The sequence below is a fragment of the Daucus carota genome, chromosome 2 (assembly GCF_001625215.2).
Source record: "Daucus carota subsp. sativus chromosome 2, DH1 v3.0, whole genome shotgun sequence".
Lineage (NCBI taxonomy): Eukaryota > Viridiplantae > Streptophyta > Magnoliopsida > Apiales > Apiaceae > Daucus > Daucus carota.
The window spans coordinates 11,523,058-11,536,504 of NC_030382.2; the positions used below are offsets into that span (position 1 = coordinate 11,523,058).

At 35.6% G+C, this 13,447-nt stretch overlaps 2 protein-coding genes across 2 annotated transcripts; one reads left to right on the top strand and one right to left on the bottom strand.

The window, feature by feature from the left end:
- Positions 1-5,967: 5,967 nt before the first annotated feature.
- Positions 5,968-9,054, top strand: LOC108209492 (short-chain dehydrogenase/reductase SDRA). The gene is made up of 6 exons (XM_017380423.2): positions 5,968-6,235; positions 6,717-6,833; positions 7,969-8,103; positions 8,311-8,436; positions 8,513-8,614; positions 8,718-9,054. Exons 1-6 carry the CDS (start codon positions 6,101-6,103, stop codon positions 8,865-8,867), a joined length of 765 nt encoding a protein of 254 aa, XP_017235912.1. The 5' UTR covers positions 5,968-6,100; the 3' UTR covers positions 8,868-9,054.
- Positions 9,055-9,166: 112 nt separating this feature from the next.
- On the bottom strand, positions 9,167-12,496 carry LOC108209491 (uncharacterized membrane protein At1g16860). The gene is made up of 4 exons (XM_017380422.2): positions 11,733-12,496; positions 10,857-11,012; positions 9,807-10,018; positions 9,167-9,684 (listed from the first exon to the last, which is right to left on the bottom strand). Exons 1-4 carry the CDS (start codon positions 12,447-12,449, stop codon positions 9,492-9,494), a joined length of 1,278 nt encoding a protein of 425 aa, XP_017235911.1. The 5' UTR covers positions 12,450-12,496; the 3' UTR covers positions 9,167-9,491.
- Positions 12,497-13,447: the final 951 nt, after the last annotated feature.

Below are 13,447 nucleotides of genomic sequence, written 5' to 3' on the forward strand. Positions count from 1 at the left end.
GCTAGTAAGGCCATTCAATATATTCTTTTTTGCTCATTTATCAACCTATAATCCAGTTTGACATAATAGCCATGTCAATTTGTGTCTAGTCCTATGAAAACTTAGCACGAAAAAGCTGCTAGTTTTTACCGTCAAGTTTTGATTGAAAATATCCCCTTTGTCTTCAGATTTGACATACAAAGACATACTATTCAAAAATACAAGGAGAAGATCAATATTAAGGCCGAACAAGAACTCACAAATTGATTATAAATGTCCAACAAGAGGCTAAATCAAGGAGAGAAAAATTAGTAACACTTTGATTTCGAGTTTCATGTCGTCTTTCAGATTAGTAGAAATTCTTGTTTGATATCCAACTGAGTTTTAAAAGTTCAGCCTCGGATCGTTTCGAGACCAGATATAAACAAACATCAAAGTAGACGTAGCCAGACATGATGCATTTGACGAGCCGAGACGAGTTTTTGGCGAGAAGAGCTGAAGCGAGACGAGTCCGGATTAGCTCTACTCGCGTATAACTAGACGAGTTGGGCGAGTTGAGCGATTTACAATTTTTCTTTAAATACTGTGAATATAACTATATATTAATTAGTTTTATAAATTTATTATGTAATAAATAAAACGGATATTAATTAGTTTTTATTAATTTTTTATGTAATAAATAAAAGAGGACGATACCTCTATTAATTTTGGAAAAATTACAAATAATTTGAGAGAACTCCTCTCTGAAAGATGGAAGAAAACGCATATACTTTAAAACAAAATATCAATCAAACAAAATTTAAAAATACAAAACAAAAATATTCTATCTATCCACTATTCGAGTTATACAAATACAAAACAAAAATATTCTTGTTCAGGCAGCCCAATTCCGATGAAATATCCATTATCATCCAAACATCTTCCTTTTCTTCCGAGTCATCTTCTTTTCTTTTTTGTTGTCTTTTTGTAACTTGATCCCAATCTTATTTCAAACTAATATATTTACGATGTCTGGGGCAAGACTTGATCTTTTATTACGACCCTAAAAAAGGACTCGGATGCAATTGTAGAAGTAGGAAATACTAAAATGTCCATTGTAATTTTAGCTAAAACTAAAAACTGATTCTCATGTACGTTAGTATTGACAAATTCTCATTTAACTCATAGTTATAAAAAAAACACAAAAATATATTTAAAAGAACAAAAAAAATAATCTTAAAATTTACCGAGTTCCATAATATTGTTCGGTCATGGTGGTAGCATTGAGGTGCTTGGCTTGAACCTTGTGGTGATTATGTTGCCGTACCTTTGGCTATTTTTAAAATCAAGCTCACCGAATTACTGTTTTAAGCTTGTTGAAAAATTGCTTTTTATCATCGGAAAAATGTAGGTCGAGAGTGTGAGAGAATGAGAGTGAGAAAGTGGGAGAGAGAGAATGAGATAATGAGGTCAAAAGAGATGGTGTTAGAGAGATGGTGGTTGGGGGATTTATAATAAGCGGGTTAGTAGCCGTTGGGTGTTAGGGTCGGAAGAACGTTACAAGATGTTGTATCGGACCGTTGAAATGCTTGGGGCTGGAATCGATCGTTGCAACTGACAAACTGTTGTCGACCGTTGCTTGCTACAACAGGCAAGACGGACATGTTCCAATGAGACGAACTCCAAGAGACGAGTCACGATTTTCAGGCGAGTCAAGCCGAGACCTTGACGAGGTGATACGGACGTGGTAAAGCGATATCAAGAGCGATCCCTAATTCCTTATCTTGTGAACGCGTTGCCTATTCAAATGAGCCGTGTCGAGTTAAACACATCTCATAATAGATCGAGTTTTTGACACTTTTTTAGGCAAGACGAAACGAATCAAGTCAACATGATTTGTTCGTTTAACCAGCTCTACATCAAAGTGTGGTGAATAGTGAAGTCAAAGAATTCATACGTGCATTCATAATATTAGCCAACGACCGCAACGGGACTGTCGTGCCTGAATTACCACACACTAGTTCACGATATTAAAAAATAACACTACATTCAGTTTTAAGTTTCATACATATAAAATTATCGCTTGACGTTTATAAAAGATGAACAATAAAAACTTGTCTTTTATAAGGATTGTTGTATTTTTAATATTCTCCCTCATTCGAGAATTCATAATGGATTAAGAATGAATCACATGCATATCACGTTTACGAAAGATGAATTCTCTCTTACTCAAGAATTCATAATCAATCATTTTCTGTCAAAAAAAAAAAGAAAAAAAAGAATTCATTATCAATCAAAATGGGTCACAAGGTGAACTTAAATATATTGTCAGTTTTATCTATGATCCACAAAATCGCCTAAAAATCTTTGGAGAAAGAATCTATTCTAACCATATATGTTGATTTGGATTATTTACCGTCCAACTTAAGCCGAATAATTACCAAATAAAAAACTGGGTAAAGTCTGATCGGTTCGAATACACCCTCCGGTTTCACTACCTCTTCTTCTCACGGACGGCTAAGTGCTAACATACAACTTACAAGTCACAAGAATCGGAGTTGTCAAGTCCAATTCTATGAATAAACAATGGTACGATCTTTTTCTCGAGTTTTGTATCTGTCATCTTCCTCTTGAGATTTTGGAAGTTGGAATGGTCAAGGTCAACTATATTGATTCGAATATGAATGCAAATGTGGTCAACAAAACTTGTGACATTTTTTTATAAACTTAATAAAACCTACATGCAACACATGCAAATCAGCTCAAATGCGACTTGTTCATTAAAACTACCTAGGCCGGCGCTAACGAAGTATTGGAGTATCAGTGACGGATGAGGATAAAATATTACTACCTCCATAGCAAATTAGTTGAGCTAATTGATTTTATACACGTAACTCTAGGTACATTGACCATCTAGTTCTAAAATTTATTTTTTTGGTTTTTTTTTAAATGAAAATTTCATATTTTAATTTTTATATATAAAAATAAAATTTTAAAAATAAGTCATGAAGTTATGCGGTCAATAAATCTTAAATTGTGTGCCCAAAATAAACAAAATCATCTAATTTGGGATGGAGAGAGTATAAAGTATTACAAAATTGGTTAACTAGTGTACCAGGAACACTAATGTAAAACTCGTGATTTATTAATTTTTTTGATTAATTTATAAAAATTTACTCCCCTCATCCAACCATTTGTTTGTATATGATCCGAGCGCGGATGTTAAAAAATATATATAAATCAATGGAAATCAGAATGAAAAATGGGTTAAGTGATAAGAGCTATTGATTTTTAATTTATAAATGGGAAACAGTGGAGTAAAAATAGTTAGAAAAGAGAAGAAACGTGGGAAAGTTGTGAGACTATTAACTATTTTTGATAAGTTTTAAAATGTAAAGGATGTGACACCAAAAAAGGAAATTATAAGAAAATGATTAGGACAAAGGGAATAATTGATTTATTGATTACACTCCAATTTAATAAAAAAATTGGATTTATCAAAAAATTAGTGATAATTTTATCTTAAATTATAAATTCATAAGACAATCGATTAATTCTAACTAGTTGAGAAGCCGCGCGTTGCGGTGGCCTATAAAAATTATATTAATGATTCAATATTAATATTTGTAGAATGCAATAATTTTGTGGCCGTGTATAAAAAGTATAAAAAGTATATATATAAAATTGAAAAATTGGACTATAATTCATGGTGAAAAAATGAAAATAAATTTCTACACGTAATTAACAATTTAAAACACGACGAATCTTAATTTTATTTGTGTTTTTTTTTTAAAGTAATCATGTTCTTACATTGTCACCTTCCTCCAATTTTTTTGGATTGATTGTGCACAAAAACATCTAACTTAAATCCGTGAGATAGCAGTCTATAACTACCCTTGCTTGTAACAACCTTTATTTTTTAATATTGTATGAACAGTCTTCACTTAAAAGTTGCTTAAATGGAGAAAACAGATAATGCATGAATAATATTTTCTTGTATACAAAGTAAATCATATACTCCCTCCGTCTCATTTTAATTGACACTTATTCCTTTTTGGGACGTCCCAAAAAGAATGAACCTATTAAACTTACTATTTTTGAACACTACTTTTCACTATTACACCCACTACTTTCTTCCACTATCTCTATTCTATAATAATACAAACACTATTACACCCATTACTTTCCTCCACTATCTCAAATCTATTATTAAAATTTTGATGGGTCCCACCACTTTACTAACTTTTCAACTAATTTAATTTCTTTTACTACCTTTTTCTTAATCTCCGTGAAAGTCAAAGCAGTTCAATCTTTTCGGGACGGAGGGAGTAAAAATTAACAACAACAACCATGTCCGATAAACAAAACAAATATTATAAAAGAATAACCAACAAACATATATCACTAATAGTTAATTTATTGATATCATCCATCAATATCATATCAAGACTATATTCTTTTTCCGTATTTGGATTTGTCGACTCCCACATAGCGGTCTATAACTATTTTTGCTTGCAACAACCTTTATTTTTTTAATACCGTATAAACAGCCTCCACTTATCGTTGCAGAAGAACGGCACCACCGAGTTAGAAATCGAGCAAGGGAACCGTCACCAGTAGGGTTGTGGGGTATTGATAGGGTAGGTTGTGTTTAAACGATCCAAAATCCTACAACCTATAGGGGTATTTATAGATGCAGAGAGACATGTGTGTTACTCTTTCCCAAAATTAAATAATCTGAAACAAAATTAGATTAAAACTTTCAAGCTGCTATATTCCATAAATAATCTGAAACAAAATCAGATTTTAAAACTTGCTTCTAATATATCTGAAACTAAAAAAGATAATTATAATTTTTGATATTTATCATCCAAAAATTCTAGAAAATTAGAAAAATAGAACGGATCGATGTGAGAGGCGCCACCTATACGCCTCTCGCTTCTCCTTTATATAAGTATATTGATGATTTGTGATTTTTGTTGTCCAGAACTCCCCGAACTATAAATTGGATTATAAATGTTGTACTCCCTCCGTTCCAAAATGTTAGTCTTGTTTGTCATTTTCACACATATTAAGGTATTTTGAATGTGTGTGTTTTTCTTTTTATTTTTAATGCTATTTAATGATTGTGACCTTGAAAGCTAGCTAACTGCATTTAATAAGATTAAAAACTGCATGAGACTTTCACCAGATAGGTGTATCCACTACATCTAGTCAATTTTGGAAAGATAAATTCAAAGTTAAGTCTTGAAAAAATGTATTGAAAAAAGAGTAGGACACATATTATGGAATATTTTTTTTTGGCAAACAAGACTAACATTTTGGAACGGAGGGAGTATAATTTTTTTGGGTTTGTCTAGTGTGTGCCCATGACACATGCTAAGCACCAAATTTTATAAGTTTGGTGGATTTTGATTAGTGTGGTTGGTGAATTTGCAGGGGGTCCACCATTATAAAGAAATAGAAGCCAATCAAAATCATCAAACTTATGAATTTGAGTGCTTATGGACACACATTACAGCAACCCCAATGGTGTTACTTATCTTCGACCCCTAAAATATAATAAAATAATGATTACCTAAAATATAAGTAAGCAAAAACTTGTTTTACTCCAATGGTATTCCCTATAATCATCCCTATATTTGAAAAAAAATTATTTTTTTAAAACTTTTACTATGGTGGGGTAGATAAAAAAAAGGAGGAAAAATAAAAAATGAAAGAAAATGAGAGAGAAAGAGATGAGTTGGAAGATATAGGGGCTCACTTTTCTATCCCAAAAGAAGGGGTTTTGTTTTCTCTCACCTAAAAATTTTAGGTAAGGAGAGGATGGTTGGAGTGAAGAATTTTTACTTCGACCCCTATTTTTGTCCACATAAGCTCATTATAGGTAAGGGAGGTGTTCCCTTGGAGTTGCTCTTAGAATAACCGAATTTTTTCTTGGTCGGATGGGTTAGTTTCTTACTGTTAGGGGTACATAAGTAATTCCATATTGAGTTAAAAACAGGTCAAAGGATATGCTACTAACTAGTTCTTGTTCTAGGCGTCATTCCCAACACAACTGTCCAGAGTCCAGACATCCATAAGAACAAACACTCGTACAATCATACACACACTCAACGTGATCTCTGTGATTTACACAAACATGTCGAAGCAATTTGGGAAAAGATTTCAAGGGAAAGTAGCCATAGTGACTGCTTCAACACAAGGCATTGGGTTTGGCATAGCAGAGCGTCTTGGTTTAGAAGGCGCCTCTGTTGTTATATCTTCTCGAAAACAGGTTTCTTGAAATACCCTTTTGTTGATTTCTCTTAGTTTGCTGTTTTTGCCATCTGGGTCACTCTGATTTTGGGTCAATTTGGTTCATTTTTTGAAATTCTATGTGGGTTTTTTTGGTTTTTATATGTTGAATTAGTTGGTTCAAGTAATGACAAGTTTGTGTTTTAATTGTTGATTCTTTATGATATCCTGTTAATTTCATCTGGGTCACTCTTATTTTGCTAAAGTTGGTTCATTTATTTGAATTTTATTGGGTTTTGTGATTTATATATGTTGAATTTGGTTGATTTAATTTTGTTACAAGTTTGGGGTTGGATTAGTGTTAATTGATTTCTTGTGTCACGATCATAATCTGTGAGAAAGTTGTTCTACTTTGTGTTACTTGATTTTTGTCATTTTGTTTTGATTGATTGTTGTATTGTATATTTTCTGTAGGTGGTTTTTAAGTGAGTTTAGTTGGTTTGATCTTGATTTGTTTGTAGAGTAATGTAGATGAGGCGGTCGAGAAGTTGAAGGCTAAGGGGATCGAAGTGTTGGGGTTGGTATGCCATGTTTCAAATGCTCAACACAGAAAAAATCTTGTTGACAAGACTGTGCAGGTGAAAATCTTGATTCAAGTTCTCTTCTTTTGTGAATCATTTATGAATTAAGTTCAAATTGATGATTCGGTTTATTGTGTAGGAATTTTGATATTTTGATCGTAAAGACAAAAAGATCATCCTATTTATTTCATTGTACCTGTCAACATGCGTTCATTCATACTGGTAGCACCTTTGTCTAAATTGACTGAGTTGCAAGCCTACTTATATTATGAAATTATACTGTTGATACCTTATGCAGTGTGTAATGTGCTTTTTAGAATTCTAAATAGAAGATGCTAGAGATACAAATGTGCAAATTTTGGGGTGCGAGAGATACAAATGTGCATATATTAGAGATACAATTGATACAATATTAGGGTGCAAAGGTACTGTAGCATTTATCATTCATCATACAAACCCTTTTCTGTTTCATTGATTCCCTGGAAGGTAATTTGTGGAAATACCATTTATGTGCAGTAAGTGAGTCGACTTTGCTTTGAACCTGTGCAATGTGGTCATATCATCAATCTATTGCTTCATGCTATATTAGCAACCATATAATGCCGGAGACTTTTGTTAACCCAACTGTCTATTTTGCCTCGAGTACCTGTGTCAGATGCTCAATACTTGGACATGGGTATGGACAGTCAACTACCTATTTTAGGCTAAAAGCAGGGTCTTCAACATGTTTCTCACTCTTGACACTTGGACATTATCTATATTGGATACGTCCAGCTAAGTTTGGGTAAGGAAGCGCCAGTGACTAGGTTAAAGGTGTCAGACAAATTTAATTTCTCCCTTTGCTCTAGATTGTTCACTTTGTGCGTTATCTCCTGAAGTCAGCAATCGGCTTAGAGTAGATTTTCAAGATTTGATTGCTTTATTAGTGCTTTTGCTACGAAGACAATGCAGATTGCGGGGAGTAGACCACTAATATGATCTACACAGATCTAGTTATAGGAATCAGCTAGAAGAAAACTATCCCTATTACTTTTAAAAAACAAGGTTCATCTTCAGTTATGTTCTCGACTGATATTTTGGTTCTCAATAGTCAATAGATACTTACCAACTTCGTTATAATTCAGACCGTAAAATCCTTGTAGAACTCGACTTCTATTTTTTATTAATATGGATAGTATGGTTTTGGATGCAGAAATATGGCAAAATAGATGTGGTGGTGTCTAATGCTGCTGCAAATCCATCTGTTGACCCCATTCTGGAAACTAAAGATTCAGTACTCGATAAGCTATGGGACATCAATGTGAAAACTGCCATCCTTCTTTTAAAGGCAAGTGTTATGAATCATGCATTAGTTCTTGAGTGCAACAATGCTATGTCATGTATGATTGTCAAAGATATCACGAAACTGTCCTCTTATTCTGTATAGGGATATAAATATATTTATTCTTGTGCAGCTTATTTTATTTTTGTTGGTCATGGACTTAAGCCTACTGCTCGTCTTAATCTCGTGTTCATCTTTTCCTCTCTGTTACAGGATGCTTCTCCTCACTTGACAAAAGGTTCATCTGTTATTTTTATTTCTTCCATTAGTGCTTACATTCCACACTCTTCCATGGCTATGTATGCAGTGACAAAAACAGCACTCCTTGGGCTTACCAAGGTAGTATATGATTTCGAGTATTATTTGGTAATCTGATTTCATTATGAAGGTTTAATTAATATTTAATATTGTACAGGCACTTGCCACTGAGATGGCCCCAGATACCCGTGTGAACTGTGTTGCCCCTGGCTTTGTACCGACACACTTTGCCGACTTCATCACAAGTAACGATGACGTTGTAAGTTTGTAGAGACTTAAAATTTCTCTGCTTTTGCAACCTCAACAATATTGAAAGCATGGCCCCTTTTTGTTAAATTACTTTACTCTGTAACTCTTTGCAGAGGAAGACCGTTGAGGATAACACATTACTCAAGAGGCTCGGAACTACTGCCGACATGGCTGCTGCCACTGCCTTTTTGGCATCAGATGATGCTTCTTATATCACTGGGGAAACACTGGTTGTTGCTGGTGGAATGCCTTCTCGGCTCTAGTCAAACGAAAATTTTCTTCATATTCTATGTACTTCGTCCTGTGATTCTTCTTTGAGGATACAAACACTCTCCCTGTTTCATGGGCCTAATAATTATCCAGAGACTTGTAGATAGTATAGCCATATGTTTGTTGGAACAACAATGACAATGACAATCATCATCTTCTACCCGAGCTTTTCCTTTTGTATATTTAGTATCTAGTTTCACAATTTTTCTGATCACATGAATATTGTTTGCAAAACTGATGAATTTGCTAGGTATGAAACCGATCACCAAGCAAGTTTTGGGGTAAACTAAGGTGTAATAACTTTTCTTTAGATGTATGATGCAGATATACAAAAGCTGGGGATAGCATAATGTACATTGTCTTTTGAACTTTGAGCTTTTCGACTAAATCAGGCAGGAGTATTGCTATCTGGACGTATATGGCTGAATTTACAGATTACAAGTTATGTACATATACTCTGCCAGAGATTCAAAAGAGAGATACAGAGTAGCAGAATTGATATGTTTATGCTTTCTAGCTTCGAAATCTTTTGAATCACAAACCAGTGAAACCGTCCAACTTGTGTCTTCAGCTCTTCGTCCGTAGGCGATACACTCTTGTAAGTTTTATCCATATTTCTACACAGGTATCACATCAGCATTCTGATTTTCATCGCACATCAAAACAAGGCCTTCAATGCAGGTTGGAAGAAGGCAATGAGTCCACTGACAACCTGTTGAAGTAGGTTCTGCTGGCGGGACAATCATAAGGACATTATCATGTCGTCGAACAACTCCCATCACACTGACTGTACTCCCTTCTTTGATATAGCTGTCATATTGAGGCAAGACAGACTCAGATAATGTCGTACTTTAAGGAGCGTGGAGTCTGGGAACGAAAGAAAGAATAAAATCAAGTATGCCAACGATAGAGCTGAACAGATAGTTGCTTACCTTTCTTTGAGCCGCATTACACGATCATCGCTTGAGAGGTTGCGATCAGCAAGCCAGCTCAAAAAGCTCGGAGATAAGTCTTTGTTTGCTTTCGTTACATCAATCACTGTAGTTGGTCTGACAAACGGGGCAACTTTCGCTCCATGGCCTGCTTTGACTATAACTCTTAACCCAGTTTGGAAGTCCGATATGTAAAAATCGGCAACATGTCTCTGTTAAGAGGCAGGTTAATGTAATTAAAATCTGGTAGTGCTGTTAATCATGCATTGTTGAAGACTTAGAGGAGTAAGCAAAAGTGATGCACACTGAATTTCCATTTTTTCCATCTTAATTTTTCTGCATTTTTATTGGCTGTGTACCCATCTGAACCAAACAAAGTATCGCAGGAAAGGGAGCCAATCCGAAAGCAGGGACAAGCATATATTTTCAGAAAGAGGCTGTTTCAAGCCTGACCTAGCGGATAGCAAGTGGACAACTAATCGACAGGCCAACAAGAACTTCAAAACTAACATTTCATAATGAACTACTGCCATTTCCGGATCTTCAAGGCTATCACCTAGGCGACTGCATAACGTGTGCCCAGATGGAATCAAATTTGTTCATTATACTATCCTAAACTAGCAAAAGCAGACAAATAACCAAGATATTCAGAAGATATAAGACTCTAGGTGGTGATCATGGGTTTAATAAGAATTTTTCATGCTAATGAAGAAAATTTTTGAAGTTGAGATAACTGGTCGCGGCTTCTGAAAAACCATGATGCTTGAAAGAATCACACACTCTGGTTTACACTACCACCAGCCATAGACTAACTATTTTTAAAGCAAAGCTAATACATATTCAGTCGCTACGTGGCCAGAAACATCTCATAACAGGAGTAAGAACCTGGGTTCCATCAGCATAAGAAAGCCAGTAGACAGATGAGCCTCACTGAATCACTTTAATGTGAAAATAAAGGCTTTGCATGCTCAAGCAAGTAAGGCTTTGCATGCTCAAGCAAGTAGTATACGAGTAGTTGAGAAAAATGCATCACTAGTTCAACAAACTAACCTCAGCGCTTCTGCATCCCCAAGAAAAGAAACGGTGTTTAGAATTAGCCGGTTTTCCACTCAATCCTCTGTATTCCAACAATTCCGTCGAAACATATACACATCTTGATATCTTCTGGAAAGATGTCTCAAGCGGAACACTGCCACAGGTCACAACCTACATAAAAAATTATAACAACTTTTATCAAGTATTTCCCCAACAATTCCTAAGTTTTGCATTAGTACCAACTCTTAACAACTCGAGCCTCAGATTCTGGCGTAATATAGGTCACATGTTCAATTTCCGCTCTTCAACGAGGCCGTTTGGACAAACTTAAAAAAAGTGATTTCTTGCTTAATGTAAAAAAGTGGATTAGAAGTAAGAAGTGAATAAGTTAATAAAATGTTTGGAAAAGAAGCAGAAGCACTGAGAGAGAAGCTGACATTCTCAGCTTCTTAAAAGTGCTTCTACTTATTTACACAAACGGGTCAAGAGAAGCAGAAGCCAAAAGCAGCTTCCGCTTCTCAGAAACAAACAGGGCCTATATGTAGTGCCTGTTTGGCTATTGGCACTTCTGGCTTCTTTCTATAAGAAGTCGGCTTCTATTTTTCTTCACCCGTTTGTGTAAGTACTTATGAAAAACTGAGAATGTTAACTTTTGTTTGAGGACTCCTACTTCTTTTCCAAATAATTTAATCACGTCTTGATTTACTTCTTATTTCTGGTCTACTTCTTTACTTCAAGCAAGAAGCACTTTTTTAAGTTTAACCAAACGCCCTGTAATTTGTAACATTCATGTCTCTCAACATTTCCATCAACATAAACCACTTTAATCAAATTCTAGCTACCAAAAACACACACAAATAAATAAATTAGAGGAGAAGAGATTTGATTTACCCCAGTAACTTTGACATACTGTCCATCAGTAGCCCCTCTAAGTTCAGAATCAGCACACCTCCTCAAGAACCCAACCAATCCTCTCCTCTTCATTGCCAAATTCCACAGAACAAGCATCATTAACACTACCAAAATCGCGACAAAAACGACAAGAATCAAGGCCTTTTTCAATGCAACCATCAAGAACACTCCCACCACCAATCCCATCACCACAAGCACCAGAAAAACCCACATTGCCGCTTTCGATACCTTGAACCCCACCCCCTCCTCCCCACTCAAACTGGTCACCGCGGCCCCATAAACCGCCTTCACCGCCACCCCGGCTGCCGGACCCGGGTCAAGTTTTCCGGACCTCCGACCCGGGTTCGACCCGAGAGGTCCGGATGTCAGTAACCCGGTTGGCAGGACCTGGACCATCTGCCCCGAGGTTTTCGGACCCGGGTCACGACCCGACCCGGATAAGTCTGACCCGGATTTTTGCCTAGAGAAAGATGCCAGCCTGCTCGGCTTCAAAACGGGTGGCACCAAATGGGGCCCACACGACTCGATATCGAACATTTTGCCGAGCTCGCCGGAGTTCTTGACGTCGCCGCCAGTGTAAGGCACGGCCCGAGAACTCAGTGTGGGCTGAGTCTGACGCTCTTTTAGAGGTGGTTCGGGTCGACCCGAGACGTATAACCCGGAGCTGAGCTGGTGGGAATGACTTCGGGTTGTCATTGTAAGAGTGAAATGCAGTGTGAGTATGTGTTGTAATGTTTATGTATAGAAGATGTGTTGTAATACTAAATGTAATAATGATAGTGACATGTGTGTCCCTCACTTGCTGTGTTATGCAGGAGCTTGTACTACAATCTGGCACGTACATACATACTGTTTACTTGTGTTGCAAGAATCAAAAATAGCGGAAACAAAGCTCCTGTTTAGAAGTGAGAGGTTTCGGGCAATATAGATTTGAGGTGTTCGAGAGTTTGATCACTACAATTCGTTAATATTGATGTTTAGCAGTTAGCGAACTAGTAATCTATAGGTTTCGATCTAAAAACTAATTATTAAAAATTTATTTGAGGAGGTTTTTAGGTGAGAAGTTTTGATTTGACTCACAGCTTTCGGCAAACAAGAAACTATTAATTCAATCAAACAGTCAAAATATCTAATTAAATTCGCTAATAGATAACCGCTGATTACCAAACAGTACATTTGATACCTCTCCCGCTCTATTTATATAAAAAATATTATTTTATATTCTGACGGTTTTTTGTTCACATATCGTAATTTTTTTTTATTGTATAAATATTAAAAGGCTTATTTTACAATGATCCAACTGACCATCATTTTATATCTCCGAATACCACAAGTAGTATTATTATGTTCGAACAATATGGATGCATGATAATTGATACATATCTTGAGAAAATGAATAATGCATCAAATAAAGTCTTGTGACTGATTAATTTAGTACAAATATAAAATATAAACATCTAGGTACGCGTAAGGCAACCAATCGATCATAATGGCTGGGGGCCTTGGTGCATTTTGGCATCTTCTAGTGTCGGTGAAACAAGAGATACAGGGAGACGGTGGCCAAGCTGTCACTTGACACAGGTTAAAGGAAGGTGATATTATTTGGTGAAATATTTCAAATTTTAATTTATGATAATTGAGTTTTCATAATATACATAAATTTGGATTTTATTATTATTTTGTAGATATTACTC